The sequence below is a fragment of the Esox lucius genome, chromosome 21 (genome assembly GCF_011004845.1).
Source record: "Esox lucius isolate fEsoLuc1 chromosome 21, fEsoLuc1.pri, whole genome shotgun sequence".
NCBI classification, from domain to species: domain Eukaryota; kingdom Metazoa; phylum Chordata; class Actinopteri; order Esociformes; family Esocidae; genus Esox; species Esox lucius.
In genome coordinates, this window is record NC_047589.1 from 24,722,778 (window position 1) to 24,739,339 (window position 16,562).

At 43.1% G+C, this 16,562-nt stretch overlaps 2 protein-coding genes across 2 annotated transcripts; one reads left to right on the top strand and one right to left on the bottom strand.

The window, feature by feature from the left end:
• Positions 1 to 4,509: 4,509 nt before the first annotated feature.
• Positions 4,510 to 7,254, bottom strand: ly86 (lymphocyte antigen 86). Its single transcript, NM_001304065.1, is given in 5 exon segments — positions 4,510 to 5,113; positions 5,288 to 5,340; positions 5,564 to 5,692; positions 6,394 to 6,489; positions 7,042 to 7,254. Coding segments are annotated over 5 exon segments (498 nt in total). The 5' UTR covers positions 7,178 to 7,254; the 3' UTR covers positions 4,510 to 5,029.
• A 1,256-nt stretch (positions 7,255 to 8,510) lies between these two features.
• Positions 8,511 to 15,712, top strand: shrprbck1r (sharpin and rbck1 related). The gene is made up of 14 exons (XM_010885849.5): positions 8,511 to 8,974; positions 9,465 to 9,639; positions 9,727 to 9,810; positions 9,964 to 10,105; positions 10,249 to 10,339; positions 10,443 to 10,731; positions 10,832 to 10,947; positions 11,078 to 11,248; positions 12,958 to 13,118; positions 13,644 to 13,755; positions 14,058 to 14,237; positions 14,503 to 14,601; positions 14,780 to 14,923; positions 15,014 to 15,712. The coding sequence occupies exons 1-14, from the start codon at positions 8,708 to 8,710 to the stop codon at positions 15,092 to 15,094; spliced, it is 2,112 nt and encodes a 703-aa protein (XP_010884151.2). The 5' UTR covers positions 8,511 to 8,707; the 3' UTR covers positions 15,095 to 15,712.
• The last annotated feature ends 850 nt before the right edge of the window (positions 15,713 to 16,562 follow it).

A 16,562-nucleotide genomic window follows, 5' to 3' on the forward strand; every position in this document is an offset into this window, starting at 1 on the left:
CCCTCTATGCAGTTCAACTGGAGCCTGCACAGCCCTCACACTGTCTGGGGCCCCATTGAGATGGAGTCAGATATATAGGCTACACTACCATTATGTGGATTTTTTTTTGTCTGACTAGACAAACAACTTTAATTTGGGCATGATGAATTGAAGAGTAAGTGTGAATTGTGTTTGACTTGACAAAGACAATGAACAGGAAACTGCACAAACATCTGGGGCCAGGTTGGAAAGAATTTATCTTTGGATTCGACCCAAATTAAACATAATTTGATTGAAGGTGACATGCAAGACAAATCTCCACCAAATGTGCCCACCGTTAGCCATTGACAAGTGATATCAGGTTGTCATTTGTCAACATATTTTTGGAGATCCTTTTCATTTTTATCTGAACATTGATCACTAAAGCTAAATCTCTAAGTACTGTATTTAGATGTTCAATCAACTCTAACTGAATGGTAAACATTTGCACCAAATAAAATTACAAAATTAGATGGTACTCCATTAATATAGGGTTGAGGCATATCTTAATTGAAAAAAATAAGATTCAATCAGTCTGGCAGTTCCACTGTTATAGTAATTTCCCGTTTTGTTATATGAAGATCAGTGTTGAAAAGACAATGGAGATAAGGGGAAGGTGGAGTCAAAAGGCAGTAGGCCCGTTTCGAACCCATGCCACCTAGTGTATGACAAGGTCAGCAGTTTAGATAACACCACTAGAGTTAAGGTCCTCATCTGGTAAACATCTGATTTTGGGGAGTGACATTTTTCACAAAATGTAAGTCCCTCAAGAGAAAATATAGCCTATGTATCTACTTGATCGGGCAGATGAACTCGTGCATACCATTGTTATGTGTTTACGTCCATACGAAAAAATGAAGTTAGTTTCGCCGGCCAATGATAATTGCTAGCGGTTCCCATGGACTTCCAGTCATTGTGCTACGGCTATTTAGCAAGTGCGCAAAGGCAACTTCCTCCAAATGGCGTGCAGACTTAAAAATGGGATCCTCGTCTTACTATTGGGAGTTAGATCTTGGGCCTACTTGACAAAATCCCAAACTACCCCTTTAAAGGATAACATAACATAATCTTTTTTTAATTTGCATGATTTTGTGTTTCATGCTTATAAATATATATATTTTTAACCGGAGTGCTAAACTACCTTTAAATCCACTCATTCCGCAAGTGATAGCCTGGCCATCGAAAATACTCACAGTATCAGCCTGAGATGAAAAGTAATTACATTACATCACTAATCCTATCAATTGTTTTGTTTCAAATTCAAAATAAACTACTGACAAACAATCGGTACATTTGGTTTAAAGAAGTGCATGCTTGCCTGGTTCCCGATAAAATTGTATTTTCTCTAGGTATGCCTAGAATTCTAGAAAAGTGTTCGCATGCTAAATAACATTTCTACGTTGCAAAAGTTTACGATTTTCCATCAGAACATCCCGGGGGTACATCTCAGTTTTTTGTAATAATATGCAATTGAATCAATTTGTTTTTAGGTTTCAAAGAGAAAGTAGCCATAGTGGTCGGTATTTTAGTGATTGGCCAATAGTTTTTATCTCACTGGCTTCTCAAGTGGCAGTGTCTTTCTGCAGTCACAAAATCCACAAAAATGTGTGATGTTATTTATTGAACGTAACCAATGTTTCAACCCCGTTGCTAAGGAACCACCATCCCCACTTCGAAAGCAACAAAAGGTTGGATTCATCCATCGCGCGCGAGGCGGCAACAACATCTCAAATTCTGTAGAACGAAACAACTTATAGACCGGTATGATCAGCGCGCGATCACATTTCGACAAAAGAGCACAAAAAAGTTAATAAACACTCGACAGCGATTTTGCTATATATTACAACTATTTAAAGCTCTAGTCCTGTACAAAATGTAATTACACTGTATTTGACTCAACCCCAGCACGGTCGTCAGTCACATGAGATAAACACCTGTTGGTTGTGTGGGGGATGACAAGCACATGCTGCATACTCAATTGGCTGTGGACTCGCCTATATGGCCTTATTTAACTGTTTAAACCGTTTCGGGGGTTTTATCATACATCATGATGTGTGGGAGAAATTGACTTTGTACAACATAGTAGTGATGTGAATTACGGTAAAAAAAAAAACGAGTGGAAGATCTTGCCTTCTGTGGGTAGGAAGTAAATGCAAAGATTAGGACAGGGGGAGTGGTGAAAAACCGGTTTCCATTGGTGACGAATGATTTGTAGGTAACGGTTGTTTGCCTTTCAGTCTGCACTGTAGCGCCACAGACTCTTCGTGCATCAGGACAGCTTGTGAATTATTTTTTGATACAGATTAGGTACTGTGCGCGACCGATTCTTTGTGCAAATTGCCTTACATTAGTGGTATATTTGTCTGCCACATTCCTGGGTAACATCCTAAAAAATAAGATTATGTGAGTCTAGTTGTGATCGATCTCCATCCGTCATCGATTAATGCATTTTGATACATTAATTACACGTATTTCCACATTATGTTAAGTCTATGGCCCCGTTAGGGTAAGCCACAGGAAACAATGCAAACTGTTTTTTTTATGTTCTGGTTTTTTTGTCAGCTTTGTTCCTACTGCTTTGAGAGTTTACAGTGCTTTCCCAAATTTATAACATACCCTTATAGGTCCTATCACCTGTGCAGTGCTCATTTGGTACTAGACTTAAATGAAAAGGGAGGGATCAGGTGACGTGGACTTGTCCAATGACACTCCCTTTATTCTTCACCTTAATGTCTGTTTTACATTACATTGTATTCTCTTGCGTGTCAGAATGAACACAACCCCAGATAAATGTAGTACCCGCTATTTATTGCATTTCCTAACATTTTCTTGATATTAGGAGGAAGAAGCAGTGCCACAAAAACATACGTTTGCAAGTTTGAACAGCGTTAGGAGTGAAGTGTGGGAGAGAGAGAGAGAGAGAGAGAGAGAGAGAGAGAGAGAGAGGTGGTAACATGAAGCCTCCTTAAACCCTGTCAAGGGATCCAAATTGTTTGGAGTGCTCGAGTGCTTTGAGATCTGACCTGCACTGCAGTGTGACAGTCTGTCCTACTAAAGGCTATGCCCAGAAGCCATCACCCATACTGGGATGAAACAACCTTGGGATTTGTCACAACAGTAGCAGTACATGAACATCATGTATTGTCATCACATTTTTTTTTTTTTTTTAGGGACTCTTGCCCCTGTGGAATGGGATGGTATTGGTGTATGAAGGTGTGTGTGTTCCTGGCTTAAAAAGTTAATCATTGCTAGACCAAGTGTTGGTGTGTCAGTGTGTGAGGCTGTGTGTGTGTTTATGGTTGGGTCATGGCATGAGTGACCAAAATGGCGGGTAACTTAGTCCAACCTTGGCTGTAGGGATGGTTGCTATAGCGCCACACCTGTTATTGAGGATGCCTTTTCAGTTGCCACCTTTTAGACAAACACGGGTCCAAAGGCCCACACAAAAGGCCTCAGATACCGGGCAAACCAATCACAGGACCAACTTAAGTATTCAAACCCAGCCTCAATGCATTTAAAAAAAAAAAGTAACATTGTCTAATGAAAACATTATTAGGACAGGAGACCTTGAAGTGTGGTGTAAAACTCTTGACTCTTTGGCAACAGCAAAATACTTTTATCAGGATCGGTATCAGGGACTGTTGGTGATAACAGAATCTGTCCTTCTGCTGTGGTAACTCTTAAAAAGTTCACACAGCGAAGTGTTGACAAGACGCAACAACAATAAAAAGTCACATAAGTAAACAGCAATTATAATGCTGGACATTTAGTAGGGTATCCAAATCCTCATGGACAATGTAGAATAGGGGTTCTCAACTCTGAGCTTGGGAACCCAGTCTACTGTTTGTTTTCTATTCGACCTGATAGTTAATTACATTCACCTGGTGTCCCTGGTCTAAGATGATCAAGATTTAAAGGGCTAGAATGAAAATTAGCAGAACTTTGGGTTCTGAGGACTGGAGTGGAGAACCACTGATATAGTATAACTTATAACCACTGTATAAACCTCCAGCAAGAATAGCATCAGTGTCTAATTATAAGTATAACCACTGTATAAACCTCCAGCTAGAATAGCATCAGTGTCTAATTTGAACACAAGGCACCTGTACAGATGAATGAATTACTAAATAGTCACTTGGATGTAACCAGATGCATTAAGAGGTTCACACATTGCAATGTCAACAATAAAAATCTTCAGGGAACTTTTCACATGCGGCATGGAAGATGATATATTAGTCTCACATTAAAATGAGTAGGACCTCTAGTGGATGACAGAGGAAACTCCCAATGTAGAATCTTCTGTGATTGCATAATCAGAGTGTATTTTAGACAAAGGTCATTGTTGTTTTTTAACAGCTATATTTAAGTAGGAGTTGTACTGTTGATCAAACCTCTACTGTATTTTGAAATCGGTACCAACTGACAAAATCAGAGAAACTGAATTTCAAAGCAGCAAATTACTGTAAATTGACAAACATAAATACATTTTCTAAAATGAAGGATTTAATGATGGTTGGTTTGGATTGAAGTCATTTATCTTGTACAGTATTTACCAGTTTCCTGGATACAAATAGTGTAGGCCAACGCTAAGATGAAGCATGTCAAATACAGTTCATCATTCAAATCACAATATAATTATTCCTCTTGTTTTTACTATGTAATTTAATTCACATTAAAGCTATTATACTTATTAAAACAATAAATAGATCACCTCTTTTTTAGAAAATAAATATGCTGCACTGCAGATATAGGACTGACCACCCATGATGCCATTAGAGTTTTAAACACGCATGTTATGAGACTATACAATGTTTGTTTTTTAGATTTGAATTGTTTGCAAATCATAAGCTAAATTATATTTTATATATGGCAGCTGAAATGAGCACATTAACGGATGCTCTTAACCAGAGCGACATACAGCAACAATGGAGTTATATTCATCAAAACTCAATTGTTATTTATAATTAATTCACATTTCTGAAAATGTCTGCCTAACATTCTTCTTCTAGGCCTATCTTTTTATTATGGTTATATTGAAGCAGGCAATGTGGTAACCATTTTGGTTCACAATGACAGTATGCACATTAAGATGTTCCTGGAGAAGAGAGCAGAAGAAGAATTAGTTAATACTATGCAACTCACTGGAATAAATCAAAATATGGACATAACAATATGACAGCAACATTTTCAGTCACAAGGTATTCACATTCTTGGTTTTATATCCTGTATGGTCCAGTTGTTGTTGTCAATAAAAAAAAGGAAAGCTCACCGGTAGGTATTTCAGTTTGTCCAACTTCAATGGTGTGTCAAAAACAATCAGTTCTGTAACATGAAGTGCATTCAATGCAAGAAAAGAGTACATTTCTATTAGTGTTCCTGGGCCCAGGAATTCAATCTGACCCTTGTTGCATTATGGAAGTCAGAGTTTTTCTCCCACGGCCAAATAGTATTTACTGACCTATACCTGGTGCTGTATACTACTTGCCATGCTGAATTACTGGGTTTAATTGAATTCCAGCCTTATTCTGGTATTAGAGCCACACACCTCCTTTCTTTCGGGAGCAGAAGGTGAAGCGGGGGAAATCAGGCTGGCACAAAGGCTCATCAAGTTGAAAAGCGACGCCCCCTTCCAGGATCAACTTAGCAGACAGGTATAGCTCATCGGTGGACTGACCTGTGGGCAGGCGATATACAAAGATGGCAATAACCTTGCTGCCTCGTTGCTGCAACCCCAGCATTTCAGCTACAAATGCTACCTTCAATTTGCCTTAATTGCACATTTAGAATTGCACTATGTACTTGCATTGGCCTTCATTGCACGTCTATAGATCCTACTTGTAAAATTCATTATACTTAATACTTGTACATAACACTTGTACATTTTGCTGGGATGCTTTGACCCAGCATCAGTGTTATGACCCAGTATCAGTGTTATGACCCAGTATCAGTGTTATGACCAAGCATCAATGTTATGACCCAGCATCAATGTTATGACCCAGCATTGTTGTTATGAACGAGCTTGAAGACATCAATTGCCCTTGATTTATGCCATATATCACCAATGGGATTTCCAAGTTTTTTGGTGACAATGCGATAACATACTTTTACCAACCATAGTTAAATGTTGGTTATTGAACATCTTTAAACATATGAATGTGGCTGAATTGATGTACTTATATTTTGACGTGTAATTTCAAGTTATTGTTAGAGAGGATAAGGTTTAACACTGGCAGCTCGTTTCTGATCTTATTTGTAGTATTCATTTGTCTTTTGACAGAAATGGTTGGTGTACTTGTGTAAACACAGCATAGAACGCCAGTGGCTCTGTTTCAAAGGGAAGTGAAAACAATCAACAATGGGAAAAACTGAACTCACGGAGCAGAAGTGACACTCTCAAATTCACATTTATCTTCAACGGTGAAAGTGTCGCAGGGCAGAGATCAATACTGATTCCAATGTCCTGTGAATGGTCTGGAAAAACCAAATAGCAACATCATGGCTGGGTTAATAGTGACTCCAATGCCCTGTGAAGGGTTTAGAAAAACCAAACAGCAACATCCAAGCCGTGTCAAACAATTTAAAAATGTAATGATGAGATAAACAATGAAAGAGACTAAAACTGAAAGTCATACCACTATAACGTTCTCTACCGTGCTACGCATACTTGCATACCAGAAGTTTTGTATTGTTGTCTTATCTCCCTTGTAATGTGTGGTAGCCTAGTCTGAGTACATTCCATCGCCTGTACTCCATAAACTGTGCCAAAGGAGTGTCGTGAATTGGAATGTGAGCTAATGAGACCGGTAACTCAGACTAGTGGTACCCTGACACTTCTTTAACATCTTTTCATGTCTTTTCGATGTGTTTTCATCCAGAAAGACATCTTTTCAATGTTATTTTTTAATCAAGAAAGACGTCTTTTAAATGTTATTTTTTCATCCAGAAAGATGTCTTTTCAATGTTATTTTTTAATCAAGAAAGACGTCTTTTCAACATCTTGTGTTTTTCACCCCGGTTACTCACCACAGCTGCGATAGGCGATCTGCAGTTTGTCCATATTGCAAAGAGTGTGAATGGGCCATTGGACCTCCTGGACCAACCCGCTCTGGGGCTTGTGGGCCAGGATAGCTAGAACTACAAACAAAGAGCGGTGAGGCATTGTTCAGTCCATATACCCTCTGAGGATCTTGTCAGGACTCACTCACTGACTCTCACTCGCTGACTGCTTTCTGGAGCAAGAGGAAGTGACCAGAGCAGGCCAGACTTCCCCCATTTCAGTGTGTCTGTCAGTGTGAGTGAGTGAGTGAGTGAGAAAATGTAATTTCACGTAACAACTTATTTCCCTTTAGACTGAGTACCAGTTACTTTAGCTAAAATTCCAATACTTGTCATTCTTTGTCATTTTCACTTTGGCGCAGGACAGGGAATATGGAAAGTGTGGTGTAAGCAAAAATATATTGATGTCCAGGCCTTTTACTTCCTGGTCTTCTCCAATTGCATTCACAATTATTGTTTTTTGTTGTAGCATATTTAATGACACAGTCTTAAATAAAATGTATTGATAATCAAACATACAATGAATGTGTATCAATGCACCTTGTAGAGTTTATCTAATGACCTTGTACAACTTATACCCAAGTTAACCAAACATTTCTGTTCATGTTCACAAGGGGTGATACATATATTGCCTCTAAATTGTCACTCTGTTGCAGGATAGAATGTGGTCTATTTTCAGGACCCATCAGCTACTTTTCTGGCAGCCAAATTTTGATACAATTCGCAAAAAAAATTGCCTTTTGACCAATCACATCCGAAATGCATTCAGTTTGTTTTTACGTTCTGTCTCGTTTGAAATAAACGCTGCATCGCCGGATGACCATTTTTAAAATCATGAAGGGATGTTGCTTTAAACAACACCTCACCAAAAGTCCGTTCAACATTTTCTGGACGTAAATTCTCAAACGAATTGTACGCGTATCGGAACTTTCTCCATCAGTAATTTTCAGATCTGTTCTGATTGGTCAGAAGTTAGCGGATTTTATTTACACGGAAGCGAAAATGAAGGTAAACACGCGGCGACGCTGTTTCAAATTTAGTGACACGATTATTAGATGTCTGAGTTATTGTGATACATCAGCGATACTGGAATGCAATGACTAGGCATACGGTTTTAGAGAATGTTATAAGAACAAATATCTACATTTTTCATTATGTATTGCTTCGATATTGCCCACACACCTTTTTGTCTGTTTAGATGGATTTTGGAAAGTAGATAAACCCAGTTCTATTGAACCAACTATAATTATTTGCTGCAAGTTAGGTACCAGTATCTCGACTTTTGGATACGTCTTGAGAATGGAGGACATTCTAATCGTTAAAAATATATATAGGCTGTAGCAAAATCCAGCAAAGCCATGTTGTGTAGTAGGTACATGGTTTCACCGTGTGGGGGCGCAATTATAGCCATGATTTGAGCCAAACAAACAGTACCAGAGAGTGCGCACTTGCTTCCTAGTTGGTTGTTACTCGGTTCAGTTGTTGTGAGCTTGGTAAATGAAGCGCATACGATGAAAACGCTAATTTTATGGCAATACAAGCTAAACTTGCTGCTGGCAATAGTGGGGTGGTAGTAAACACACCAGGAACAGTGTCTTGACGTCTCCAAACAGCGCATGAGGCTGTCGGTAGAATGTCGCTGAGCTCAGGCGGGTGGACTACTCAGACCCCTCCGCCGGAACACTCCTCACCCATACCGGGCTATGGGGCCTCGCAAACTGGCTGCCATACTGTCTTGATGTCGGTACGGGTTTCCGTTTGCCATTCTGGTATTCGGCCGTTGTGTCTTCCAGGGGCAGGTGATGAGTCACTCCGTCTCCAGCTCAGTATGGACCCTGGGAAGTCCGGGGATTTCCGCCTCACGCTTCGGGACACTAGCGGAACAACGGGTCGTAGTGTGGTAAGATAGAGAAGATATGAAGGGGGAATTCATGTGTTAAAGTCAGCCATGTTGTCAAATAATTGTTACGGCATAGAACGTTTGAAAAGGTAAAAAACTGTTTTAAAACTGTCAGCGAAAACTCAATGAAGTGAAGTTACATGTCAAGTCACGTGATATCTTTATTATTAATAGTGTTACCAAGGCTTGAGACCAGAGTTATCTTGACATTTATGACGTTACGGTGCTGTCCTGCTGTCTTCTGACTTCCCTTAAAGGGAGGTGTCACAGACTAGCTTGAAACTGATCAATATAATAATTTGTTTCCATTACCAGCAAGTCTATTTTGCTGCTGTGAAACTGGACCTCTACTAAAACCTGAACTAAGATGCCATTCCAAAATGACACCAGTGCAAGAGCTCATAGTCAACACACTACTGAGGTAGCTAGGTGGCCTACTTCAGTGTGTTAAATTAGTATTCCTTTAATCTCTCTCACCCACCCCGTCCAGACCATTGCAGAGTTTGACCTGAAGTCGGTGAACTATGAGGTGAAGTCACCGAAATGCCACGAGCTGAGCTTGGCCACGCCCCCTCGCGACCGCATTAGCTTCAACTTCCGCTGCGAGCGCGAGGCTCAGGAGTGGGCCACCGTGGTGATGTCATCCCTCAGAGAGGCGCACAGGGGTCAGTCTATGCCCCTTTGATTCGGTTTATCTGCAGAATTGTCACCCTTTAACACCCTGACTCCTCTGACCTCTCCTGACCCCTCAGTGTCGGACAGGCCTCCCACCGTCGACAGACCGCCACCCCTGGGGGCCTCGGAGACGCCTGGCTCAGCCGTCCTGCCGCGCACAGGTAGCGCCGCACAGTGTGGTCGCATTAAGCTTCATGAGAATGCTCAACCGTAGGCATGCGTGTAATTATTGCGGCGGTGTGCAAGGTCACGTTTGTGCCTTCCCCGCCGGCTCACCGTCCCTGTGTTCGCCCCCTGTCTCCGCTGGTCTGTAGAGGAGATGTGTGCCGAGCTGACCCAGGCCATCCAGGCCGGCGACGTCCAAGCGGCCTCCGCATACGCCGCCTCCCTGGCACGTCAGCAAGCCGCGCTGAAAATCCGGCCCTCGGAGAGGAGTACCGAGGGCACAGAGGTCAGGTGAGAGACTTGCGGGCAGCAGGGTTTTCTGGGTAGGAAAAAAGAGGAAGTGGTTTGAGAAGTCTGAGGGTGACTTGTATGGCAAGAAACTGGTATTTTGAGAGCTGGTGACTGTATCTTTCTCTCTCTGTCGCCATTGAAAGCTTGGCTGTAGTGGTTGAAGATTCTTCGTCTTCCTGTTGTGTCACTGTGAAAGCCCCTCCCCACACGACCATCGCCATACTGAAAAAGCAGGTCAGTCCAAAAAACTGTGGTTTCACATGAAATCCCTGTGTTACGCCTCGTGGCCAGTGTGAGACCATCCTACCTTCTGCTCCCCCCCCCACCCTGTCAAAAGGTGTTCCTGGAATACGGCTTCCATCCGCGGGTACAGCGCTGGGTGATTGGACAGTGCCTGTGCGCCGACCAGCGCTCCCTGGCGTCCTACGGGATCCGCAGGGACGGGGACACGGCCTTCCTGTACCTCCTCTCCGCCCGCCACGCCCGCCTCACGCGGCAGCTGCTCCAGCAGGACCAGGAGAGTGCCCTCCTCACCCCCGCTGCTCCGCCCGGAGCCCCCAGCAATGGGCCCTCCTCCCAGGACTGGAGGGGTTACAACACGCTGCCCCTCAAGACAAGCCGCACGGGTGAGAATGCCAAACGCTCCGACGGGGCGCGCCGACCACGCGCCAGTGACAGAAGGGGCCATTGTTCTGACTTTCTCCTCATCCCGCTTTGTTCTGGTAGGTTCTGACGGCGCAGTGGGGCCGGAGCGGCTGAACATCAGCGAAATCAGAGACCTCATCAACCTGGAGATGCCACAGCTAAGCGAGGCACTTACTCCCAATAAATCAGGCCCTCAGGTACACCGAGGTTCTGAGCAACACCGCCAGCCACTGTTTTTCCACTTGGCTGAAGTTGATGCTGTGAGTTGACCTTCGGGCGGGTAGCCTGAAGCTCCACCACCGTGACCCTCTGGCTTGTGTGTTTCAGGGTTGGGCCTGCCCATCGTGCACTTACATAAATAAACCCACGCGGCCCGGCTGTGAGATCTGCAGCACCGACCGTCCAGACAGCTACACCGTCCCCGGGAGCTACAAACCGGACCCTTTGGAACTCCGCCGCATACAGCAGGAGAAGGAGGCCGTCCGACAGTACCAGCTGGTAGGATGTGTTTCTCTTTGGTTCTCATACTAACACTCGCTCAACCGTGCATGTGAACACGTCACAGTGGTGCATATGGCAGGAGAGGCACGCTGTCAGACAGGCAACAGGACAGGGTAGGACGCTATGATGTAGATACACGGACGCGCTTCCTCCCTCCGACACAAGTGAATCACACTGTTGTTTTAAAACCAGAAAGTATAGAGCAGATCAGTCATGGTAGGATGGGCTCTGGAAGGCTGACTCTCTTCTCTTCTGTCTCTTTGTTTCTTGAAGGAGAAAGGGAGAAGAGAGGAGCTGAGGGGTGGAGGGTCTCAGAACAGCTCAATACTGGAAAAGTTGGACCAGGACTACTGACACACATACACACACATACTTTCTGTATTTTGAAACTGTAACAAACATACTTGAACATTCTGTTCAAACCGTGCACTCACTGAAGCTACGTAGCCACAGTCGTTTAGCTAATGACAGAATCTCAGTGACTGTTCATTTTCATAGGTCAGCGTTGAGGTGACCTACCCTCTGACTTTGTTTGATATAAATATATCTGCACATAACAGGCAGGACTTCTAAGCAAATGAAATGATAGTGGCCCCCTGTATGTCAGTATCTTTGTATATAGGACAGCACTTAAGCTATTTTGCATGTTTGTAATGATTTATGTAACTATACTGCAAGGCCATCTAGTCCATGTTTGTTTAGTGCCAAGCAGGTGAACCCTACCATTTCAGAGAATAACCACTGTGTTTCTCACTCCACTCCTAATGGTTTCAGTCACGGCTGTTAACCAGTGTCTTTGTTTTTAATACATTTTGTTTTCATTTAATTAATAATTGATGCCTTTTGACTGAACGTACTAGAAAAAATCTCCCTGTTATGGCAATTGAAGCATGTATTTAAAAAGATAGTTCACCCAAATTACAGAAGGACACTTTGGTTTTCCTTACCATGTAAGCAGACTATGGACAAGGCATGACAACAATCCATTCTTTGGTTTTATTTCCCTGTCCCTGTTTGTAAATGCTAACATTTTATCCTTTGTGGCACAAATCCCAACCAGGTCTTGTTACCAATGTTTGCATTTTTGTGATGTTCAGGTCATCCATAAGTATCTAAAGTTTGATTGAAGCTCAACAAAGATACTTGTAGACTGAAAATCTCAGTACCATAAGTAGCGTTTCTGAAACGAATCGCATTCAAGTCATGGTCTCAATATGATAATCTGTTATGCATGATGTTCAAATCATCTACAAGTGACTTTGTTGAGTTTCCAAATCAATTTGAGGCACTTTTGGATAATCTAAACATGGTGTGAAAAATGCTAATGTGGGTACCAGGACTTGTGATTTGTGTCAGAAATGAAAAAATTAGTCAGCATTTCCGGAAAATGAACCCAAGCACGGATTGGTGTCAAACCTTGTCCATAAACTGTTTACGAGTCATTTTGTAAGATGTAATTGTAATGAAGGAATTAAATAAAACTCTTGTTTTGAAATGTGTGTGTGTGTTTGAATATACAATGAAGGTGAAATCCAATCGTCCCAGGGCAGGGAAAGGGACATTGCCCTGTTTGGGGTGCACAAACGGATTTGACTTTTACAGGTGTCATGACTCTATGTGCCACTTAATTTACACAGTCTGCAGTGTATGTGATTTGCTCTGGATTACTGACGTGTGTCCTATGTTGTGGGTCCCCACCAACCCAGGCTAGAGAAGCAGAGCGGAGGGAGAACTTCGCCCGGCTGGTGATGTTGGATGGGAAAGACTTGGTGCCCAACCCGGAAGCTGTGGACTGCCGGATCTGTTACTTGGACCTGCAGCCTGGGGAGGGGGTGCTGCTCAGGGAGTGTCTCCACTGTTTCTGCAGGTAACGACCCACCCACCTATAACCCAGGGTTACCCAAACCAGACGGCCACAGGTAACGACCCACCCACCTGTAACCCAGGGTTACCCAAACCAGAAGCCCACAGGTTTATTTTTTTTATTTGCCCCCCGCCCTGCCTTTTGATTTATAAAAACAAAAGTTATACATTACTCTAAGACTATAACAGAAAGTATGTGAAGGTTTAAAGGATTGCTTTTTCAAATGTAAAATCTGTATGTGCTTCTTGCGGTCAACTTATGGTCAACAAATTATGTTCCAGACCCCCAGACCTCCACTCGAGAAAATAAAAGAATCCAATTGCTTGTCCCAGCCCTAGACACTTCATTATTCTGGTTAGCAATGTGTTGGTAACTCCGTGACCTGCCAAAGCGTCATTTCAGTTGTAACACCTCTTACAGAGCCCTGCTGGGTCTGTCCTGGGTTGGATTTTGAGTTGAGCCACAGGGCAGCGACTGAGTGTAAGATCGAGAGACAGAGATGAGTGTGTGGTACTTGTTTGTCCACAGGGATTGCTTGCGCTCTGTAGTCCTGATGTGCGAGGACCCAGAGGTGGCCTGCCCCTACCGTGATGACACGTATGCCTGCGACTGTACCCTGCAGGAGAGGGAGATCAAAGCTGTGAGTGGAGACCTCCATGTTTGTCTCATCTGTATGTGGACATACTCGCTATTCACAGTGCTGGATGTCATAGACACACTGTCAACCACAGTTAGACCCCGGTCATCTTTTTAAAACCCTCAGGTTTTCACTTCACAGTTCTGTTTTAACATTCCATATTTCCTATTAGGCAAAGGCGATTTTAGGACATGAGGCCATTTTCAGGGCGGTGCCTCCCGGCCCCAGGGGCCCAAAGCGGTGCACGATGAGCAATCTAACGATCTTCTTCCCCTCTGCTCTTTTGGTCCTGAACCCAAACCCAGCTGGTGTCGGCGGAGGAGTATGAGCGCTGGCTGCAGAGAGGCCTGTCCGTGGCGGAGTCTCGGTGTGAGGGTAGTTACCACTGTGCCAGCCCGGACTGTGCCGGGTGGTGTGTCTACGAGGACACCGTGAACGTGTTCCGCTGCCCCGTCTGTAACAAGCACAACTGCCTGCTCTGCAAGGTGAACGGACGCCGTGAACTTCAACCAAAGTGCCGCGTTCCAGCGATTTGAATAGATACGGCGTTTAAAATGAAACCCCTGTGGGATTTAATTTGAGGGTATTTTCATCTGTGTGGAACGAACAGTTTAGAATCCACAGCACATTTACATCATATTCCCTGCCACAAAGTGTCTCTGTCTGGAATTCGTTTTGTGGTTCACTCTGTGAACCCGTTTGTTCCTTCGCCGTTGATTTGAACGGACATCTTTTTCTCCCCTCCCTCAGGCGATCCATGAAGAGATGGATTGTAAGCAGTACCAGGACGATCTGACGGCTCGCGCTGAAAATGACTCGGCCGCCCGCAGAACCAGAGATCTGCTCAAGGTGGCACCCCGTCCAGACCCTTTTAAACAAATACTTACACCTTGATTCATCCTTGTTTGATTCCCGCAAACCATGACGTTGGTTCTGTTTTTACGGGGAAAGAATTGTCAGTGGTTTACGAATTTTGCCCGTATTACATTAACAGACAATAATCGTGATTTAACACTCCGTCTCTCAGACCCTGGTCCGGTCCGGCGAGGCCATGCACTGCCCTCAGTGTGGCATTATTGTGCAGAAAAAGGAGGGCTGTGATTGGTTGCGTTGCACTGTCTGTCACAGTGAGATCTGCTGGGTCACCAGGGGACCTCGCTGGGGTCCCGGGGTAAGAGTCGAGCACTGTCGGGCGGTTCTTTAGCGCTCAGGTATTTCACGTCTGCCTGGTACCTGCCTAACGTGCTTCTGTGCCCCTCAGGGTCCGGGGGACACTAGCGGAGGCTGCCGTTGCAACGTCAACAACCAGAAATGTCACCCGAGATGCCAGAACTGCCACTGAGGAGGACGAAGAAGAATGTCTTTGTTCATCATAATGGTAGAAGAAGAAACCATATGCCAAGATTGCCCATGCTTGTGTGTGTCACTGGAAGGTTTGATGACCGCATTGCACATTTAGCTATGCACGTTCCCTGTTCATTTTTGCTGTCCTCACACTCATGTCTTACTGTTCAGGGACACATTAAACTAAGTGCCCTTAACCTGCTCTGCACTCAGTGTAATGCTGATCACAGCATTCTGAGGTTCTAACCGAGTGTTTTCTGAAACAATTGCATTTTGCTTGCATTGAAGCAGAACCAGCATCCACATCTCTTTCAATCTGTATTGCTTTGTGTGTCAATGAACAGCCATTTTGGATGTGCATGACTGTTCATGTATTACTCACGTATGTTTTTTGCAAAGTTTTAGCACCTGAGAATGAAAGCTTGGCTCGCACATATTTGATGCAAAGCCTGATGTTTTTTTTATTTATTATTATGACTCAAGAGCTGTTAGAATATATAATGCAAAGAGTACACTTATCTGTTGTTTTTTGCAAAGGAATAAGTGGATTTGTTTGGGAGCGGATGCTGTACCTTAGTGCCTTACCACTGTACCAATAAAGCCACTTAAAACACAACCTGGTTATCCTCATTCAGTCTGACAGGCAATAGAAGCCAGTACCATGAATAGCCGTCAATTTGGATGCGTGCTGTTGTTTTGCCTAAGCTCACCACTAGATGTCATACTTCAAGATGCATCATATGAACTACCATAGACGGAACTGCTTTATTTCCTTTTGTTTTCTGTGCTATAATAAGGAAAATATATCATTTTTATACCATGGATTAAATAATTTATTAAGGTAAAACTCGTAATAGTGATGAAGCTGGTAATAGTAGATAAGCTAGCAATATATAGCCGGAATGAAAAGTTTATGCATTGCTAAATGTTTACAATAAAACACTGGAGAATATTTAAATTTCGTAGTCCAACAGCGTGCTCTTGTCTATCAAAATCCATTGACAGAGAAATCCAGAGGTCCTGTGATTTGAGAAGGTAAGGGAAAAGTATGGCAAATACTGAACCTTACCATACAATGGTAGTCTGTTGCAGAGCAAAAGGTACTATAAAAATGCTTCATCTGCAGTCACCGGATGTCAGAGGCAACTCTTGAGCATGTCATTGATTCTGAGGCATGCGGTTATCATATCTTGTGTGCTGTGATCAACATTAGCATTAGCAACGCTAGGCGAATACTTTATCGCCTTCAAAATAAAAGCTCTTCAGTAGAATTAAACATACTGATGCCTCATGAAGCTCGAGCTAGAGCACCAGCCTGTTCAACCAAGGGAGTAAGATAAAACATATTTGTGTCATTGACGGTGTTGTCATGTGTTACTGCGACTGTGTTAAATGTAATCACCCTAATTGTTGCATATTTCTATTCTGCCAATGCTATTATGAACAAATACATCCACAGAGGAATT

What these genes read in the sequence shown, in the direction of transcription:
- shrprbck1r (XM_010885849.5), top strand. Translation starts at nt 8,708, where the DNA reads ATGTCGCTGAGCTCAGGCGGGTGGACTACTCAGACCCCTCCGCCGGAA. An exon ending in TCGCCATACTGAAAAAGCAG is followed by an intron (nt 10,340 to 10,442) that starts GTCAGTCCAAAA and finishes CCCTGTCAAAAG; the next exon opens with GTGTTCCTGGAATACGGCTT. An exon ending in ACAACTGCCTGCTCTGCAAG is followed by an intron (nt 14,238 to 14,502) that starts GTGAACGGACGC and finishes CCCCTCCCTCAG; the next exon opens with GCGATCCATGAAGAGATGGA.